The sequence below is a fragment of the Belonocnema kinseyi genome, chromosome 8, assembly GCF_010883055.1.
Source record: "Belonocnema kinseyi isolate 2016_QV_RU_SX_M_011 chromosome 8, B_treatae_v1, whole genome shotgun sequence".
Classification (NCBI taxonomy): domain Eukaryota; kingdom Metazoa; phylum Arthropoda; class Insecta; order Hymenoptera; family Cynipidae; genus Belonocnema; species Belonocnema kinseyi.
The window spans coordinates 45119224-45125851 of NC_046664.1; the positions used below are offsets into that span (position 1 = coordinate 45119224).

The following is a 6628-nucleotide window of genomic DNA, read 5'->3' on the forward strand; positions in this document are numbered from 1 at the left end:
TTCTGCCTTTTCATCGCCGTATGGTGGGTTGAAATTTTTGTAAAAAAAAAATCAAAACATGGTTTTCGATGTATCTTTTCCCGTAGAATTCGATTCTGAAGTCAAAAAAATAAAAATTTTCTTGATTTTTTTTTATTTAAAAAAAACCATGAAAAAACCGTAAAAAATGAGGTTTTTCGAGCAAACCCCATAAAAAAGTGGCTGGACCCTACTTTTTTATTGCAAATTCGGATTCAGCGTCGAAAAATACATAAGAATATATAGGTCTGGTCAATTGCACAGACACTTTTGTTTTTTTTGTGGGCCTGTGTTATTCATGTGTCTAGTCAGAAGAACGCCTCATCCCTCCCCGCGAGAAACTCAAATGAGTTGCAGTTGTGACTTTCATTATGGCTGTGACCAATCATCCACATTCTCCAAGATATTGGTAAAGGGTAGGACTGACCACTAAATTATATATAACCAGACACAAGGATACATTTTTGCACACATTACCCCACGAGACATTGGAAATGGGTAAGAATGTGACTTGAATTATTTCTGTGACCAGTCACAGAGGTGCCTTCAAGCATGCGATCAGTTGCTGGAAAAGAGGTAAGAGCGTGACTTGATATATTTTTCTGACTAGCCACAGGGGTTTTTTCCCGCCACGAAGCAATGAAAAGGAGTATGAAAACAGTGTATTTTTTAAGGGCATTTTACTTTTACCTGAAGATTTTTGGTGAATTTTTATTATTAAATGAAATAAATAAATAACAATATCCAATTTTCATAGTCTTGTTATGCTTAAAATGATAAAAGTAAGATAAATCCAAGCGCACGGACATCACAGGGAAGTTTTGAACAAACTTGAAACTTCTGTGATACAGAGCAAATATATAAATTGATTTGGATGGCTTTAAGCTTAAAGGACTACACTTTATCAAACAAAACCTATTTTTTAGTTTTTTTTATTTCTGATGTTCATTTCTAGGGACAACTAGCAGTTTTGATAATCTTTGACTTACTCAAAAGGAGTAAAATTTAAAAATTACATATTTTTTGGAACGACTAGCCAAAACGTGAAAATAGGCTCGTCATCCCGAATTTAGGAAAGACGAGGCACTTTGTTCAAATTACATTTAATCGTGTTCTTTATGTTTCGATATGTTGTTTGAAATACTGGTAAGAACAATGCTAAATCACAATTCATCAATAATCTAAAATATTTTTCAATGATTTAGGATGTTTTAATACTGATAGCAATTGTTGTTTGACTAAGTGCATTATATAAAAATACATAGTTTTGTCTATTTTTGCTGACTAAACATATTTCATAAGCAAATTCACAGTTTGGTCAATTTTCGCATTCTCATTCTAATGAGAAGGTAGACTGCCGCCTGTACCTGTAGACACGATAGCTTGTAAAAGAACGATCATATTGGATTGAGCTTTGGCACACTTTCTCAAGCTATGAAAAGAAAGAACAAGTTTATTAACATGTTGTTTTGAACAAGAGGTTCTGGTTTCATCTATCGAAAATGCTTTTGAAGAAATTATGAAGGCCATTTTCTAGGATAACTATACGAGATGCAGAAAATGTTAAAAAACAAAATAGATTATCTTAAAAAAATAAACAAATTTTCCTGAAATAATTTTCTTGATAAGAAGATTTTTTTAAATTTTGAAGAATTCGATTGAAAATAAAAAATTGTACTTTCGAGTAAAACTGTACAAGATTCAAAAAAATTTTAATCCACAAAACTTCTTCATTTAAAAAATGTCTACTACAAACTTGTTAATAATCATTTTTATAGACCGTGTATGTTTTTTCTTCTTCGTAAAAATAACATTAAAACTTTTAAACAAATTAAATTGGATAAAAGTTGTTCACCCCAAAAAGATTGACAAATTTGTTTTTGGCCGGTTTCTGATGGGGCGCACAGTTTTTGTTGTTAATCGTAAAAAAAGACATTAAGGATGGAAAAATTAAATTTCTGTAAAAACGATAAATTTATTATGAATTCTGCTGTCCAGCGGAAAAATCTAGTGAATGACTTTTGCTATAGAGGTTATTTTCTCATTCGCATGTATCGAAAAATAGTCTCTATGGTAAATGTCACTTGATAGGTTTTTCTGTTGAACAGCATAATTATTCTTTGATAAGATGCGTGGTTGCCATTTCAATTGTAAAAAATGAGACTACAACAGAACCAATTAAATTTTTTAGTATAAGAAACAAGGTCTAATAAAATGGTTAAGTATTTTTATTATACCATTAAGCTATTTACCTTTCGCGGCAAACGCGACTTACTCGGTGGGAAGGAGAGCAAAATGAGGAAGCGGCTGTACATTTTCAGATTACTCTAGGATTCCGATGTTATTAATTTGAATAACGCATTCGTTCTGCTACCCTACTCTGACCCAGGTTACGGATCAACCTCTCTACCAATCACCACAAGTGAAGAGCCTCACAAAATCGTCATGTGTGGTTCCTTATTTGGGCCCATTAGTATCTGAGGTATTAATTTGCAGGCATCATTCACTCTACCGACTCTTTTTATTGAATATTTGTCGCCATACTTTTCTGTTCTGACATACTTCTCTAGGTTCCTTCACGTTCATGCATTTTCCATACAAGCTCACGTGCTTCTGTGGCTTTTTATATCTCTTCTAATTAGGGTCTCATTCACACTTTTTGACCATTCTTTCCGCGGTCCATTTCCAGACACACTGACATTTACTTCATCTTAATACACTTGTTTTACTTGTTTCAGTCTTTGAGGATTATCTCGTAGAACAGTAGGTAAAAATGTAGAATTTTTTTATTCCCATTTTTGCTTTATTTGTTAAATTTTTATTTCTAAAAAGGGGCCCTGCTATTCCATGAACCTTCTTACCTTCGTTCATGCGTCTATATAACTCTTCATCTGTCTTTATGTCCTTAGTGAATAAGCTACCAAAGTGCACGAATTTATCAACTTGATCAAATCTCTCATCATTTAATACAATGTTGCATATTGTTTTCTCACGCTTTCTTTCCAACGCTATAATTTTTCTTTTATTTACGTTAATTTAAAGGACCATGTTTTTCATGCTTGCATTCATTTTATTCAGCATTCTTTGCAAGTTTTCGATTGATTCTAGCCTAACAACCTTACAATCTGCGAACGCCAACCCATTTACCTTACTTTTTCGAAATCCAAACCTTCTTCGTCAAAGAGGGCCATACTTACACACTTTTCCGTGAATATTATAAATATCTATGAGGATGTAACACAACTTTGCCTTGCATAAAATGAAACCAGTCACTTAGTTTTCCATTTACCCTTACACTCGCTTTGCCACTGCTATATATTGCTTTTATTGCTTGTTGGAGCCATCCATTGAATCCGAACTCTTTCAGAAGTTTTCGAAATTTAGTTCTATCTATCTTGTGAAATGCTTTTTCTATATCAACAAATATAATGAAAACTATTTTTCCTTCTCTCAAACTTCCCAAATCTTTTCTTCTGTTATTTTCATTACCCTAAGTATAAGTATTTTTAAGGTTCCTGATAATTTGATACCTCTGTAATGTTCGCAGTGGTTTTAATCTCCATTTATTTTGTAGATTGGTACTATAATCGCTTTTTTCCAGTTGTCTGGGACTTGTCTATTTTTGGTACGTAAATTCATCAATTGGCACAGTCTATCAGGTAAGTACTCGCCACCGTATTTAAGCATTGCAGCGTTAATACAGTCTACGCCAGCAGGACAGTTCCTGAAGTTCTTAATTATATCCCTAACCGCAGTGACAACGATTTTCTCAATCGAGTTTTTTAACGGATCGTGTTCTAGATCGCAGTTGTTTGTGGTGTTCTATAGCTTCGTCCACCAATAATTATATAAAAGAGTGTCTGAAAGCGTTTATTATCCCGTCTGTATCATATACAATTTCAGCTTCTCTATTTCTCGTACTGACAATCTCTGGAATTTCGACTTCCCTTTATATTTTTAGAAAGCAGTTTCTTGGCTCCTTTTAAAATAATTTTGTACTTTCTTCTCTTCTTCTCTTATAATTTTATCTTTAATTTCTCTGAATAGTCGTTTAACTGTCATATTTTTGTGTCTGATATGATTCTTGCGTCTATTTCTCTCCCCATCGTTAAGAACTGCCATGTTTAAAGTTCTTTTGTATGCTTCTCTCTTTTCTTTTTGAGCTCCCTGAATTTCATGATTCCACCATGCATCAACAGACTTTCTTTCGACAACTGCAGTACCACACACTTCAGTGGGACTCCTAATGTTTATCTTAATATGAAAATCTATTAGCACTTCCGGTTTCTATGAGTTCTCAATCTTGGTTCGCGTCCGTTAAATTTTTTTTTCCATTCCTGAGCTCAGTTTATTTTGGAGATCAGAATTTAATGACAGTGTTGCACTGGGAACTCTCATGACCACGTATCTTTCACTAGCTCTCTTAGTCTTTCATCCGCAATAACAAAGTCAATCATACTTTGGTTATTTCCTTTACAACAGGTGTATATGTGTATTACCTTGTGCCTGAACCAAGTATTTATAATAAAAGAACCCTTTTCAACACAAACCAACTAATCTGTCTCAGTTATAATTTGTTTTTGGATCCCCAAAATTACCTAGTATCATTTGTGTATCAAGATCTAAAGTGCCCAATCATCCTTTCATATCTCCTAGCAGAATTATTCTTTCACCTTGATCGCAAGAATTTATTTTGTCATTTAAAGTGTCTCAGAGACGTCTTTTACTTTTCTATGATTATTATTAACTTACCACGCTCTGCCGGAAGCTCGGAAGAATAAAGCAAAAATGTAGAGAGAATCTGACTCGATAGATTTGCAGTGTATAAAAATACTAATTAAAAGCAGCAAACCTTATTTGCCGAATAATAGATCATGCACTGGTTTCATTGACGTACAAAGTTTTTAAATAATGCACTTTACGCGAAAAAAGAAAAGAATCTAAGTATAGGAAGATGAAAATGTTACAACAGTTTTTCTCAATCTCTTAATGTCAGATGGATCGTTAATTATATTTATTTAAATCTATCACAGACAACCAAAAATTCACAGTGTTTAGATTCATCCGCACACTCGGGTTAAATGCCAAAGCCATATCCTTCAAGAAAACTAAGACTAAGTCTACCCGAGTAAAAAATGCTTCGACTTGAGTTCAACTTGGCAATGTCCTGAGTTTGTCTCCATGACATCGATGTCTGTCTGTCTCTCAAAGCTGAGTCAAGAAATAAGCTTTCGTCTTAATTTTATGGTCACGACAGATAAGACGGCGTTTACTTGTCTCAAGTCGAGCCTTGTTTTAGCTGAGACGACCTTTACTTGTCTCAAGACGAGCCTTGTCTTGGCTCAGATATTCAGCGTAAACTTTTCTCAGTACGAACCTTTTTCTATTCTTGAAGTCTTGATTGGGGGCGATTCGAGTCGAAACCGATTCCCGCCTCGCACTCTGGAAGAGTCTCGGTGGCCCATGCGGTGAACACTAGCCTAGCAAGGGAGTTGTTCATCAAACTGTAGGTCCCCCTTCCACCACCAAGTAAGTGTGTGGAGGGTGTGTAAAGGAATAGAGAAGGTGTAAGAAAAATGTAAACCCTTAGGGGACACATTAGAAGCTTCCATTCCATACATCTTAGACCGAGAAATTGACACAAACTGTTGTTACATTTTCAACATCCCATGTTTAAATTTTTTTCCGCTCTTTTTTAGGTTAAGTGATTTGAAAAACAAATTACTTCAACTACCACCTTTATGCTAGAAGTTTATTTTTAAAATCGAAATCAGTTATTCCTTATATGGTAGAGAGTCTACTCACAACGGCTGCCTCACGAAACATCAGTTATTCAAAGGGGGTTTTTTATGCTGAGAAAGGCAGCAGCCTTCAGCAGAAATTGTTAAGATGAATAATTGTTTAAGCAGTTTTAAATTATTTAAATATATTTGTTACCTCATAAATTTTTTTTCAAATATCATTTTTTGTGAAAAATTTCCGAATAATACCGTCTTTAGTATGGGATTCATAGAAAACCGCTATTTTGTATTTTCAGGGCCATGTTTTTTACCAAAAATTGAACTTATTCTCAACAAAAAATAAACAATTCCAGAAGTGGAGTATGTGATAATAAAAAAATAAAATCCCGAATACCTTCCCTTTTTCGGAAAATACTTATGCTAATTTTCTCAATAAATAAGGATTTTTCCGAGTTATCTGCAATCTATTTTTTCAGAAAAATGACATCCATATAATGAAAAGTTGTTCAATTGATAACAAGGGGCTTTTTCCTAGTAGTTTAGAATATGTTTAAAATTATACTCTTATTTGAATATTTTTTATTAATATTATGTGTAAAATTCCTGAAAATAAAACCAAGAATGCAAACACCAAATTTAGACAACTATCATAAAATTCTTTATTTGTAATTTGAAAAAAGATCCTCTTTTCGAAAAAAAAATTTCTAAAGAAGAAAACAAAAATAAAAAAATAAATAAAAATAAGGAGGCAACCAACCAATTGTCATTATTACACAGGCCAACAATTCTCAGAACCAGAGACCAGACCTACTATACCCGAAGGTTTTTGCTGCGCTGAATCCGAATCTGACCTCAGAAAAATTCCATCA

At 33.6% G+C, this 6628-nt stretch overlaps 1 protein-coding gene across 1 annotated transcript in view; it reads right to left on the bottom strand.

Annotated features, from left to right (window-relative positions):
* Nucleotides 1-6628, bottom strand: part of LOC117178471 (glycine-rich cell wall structural protein 1.8-like) — a 60860-nt gene that overhangs the window by 41336 nt on the left and 12896 nt on the right. The window contains exon 3 of the mRNA XM_033369898.1: nt 1386-1450. Coding sequence (XP_033225789.1) covers nt 1386-1450 — 65 coding nt within the window. The remainder of the gene's footprint in view (nt 1-1385; nt 1451-6628) is intronic.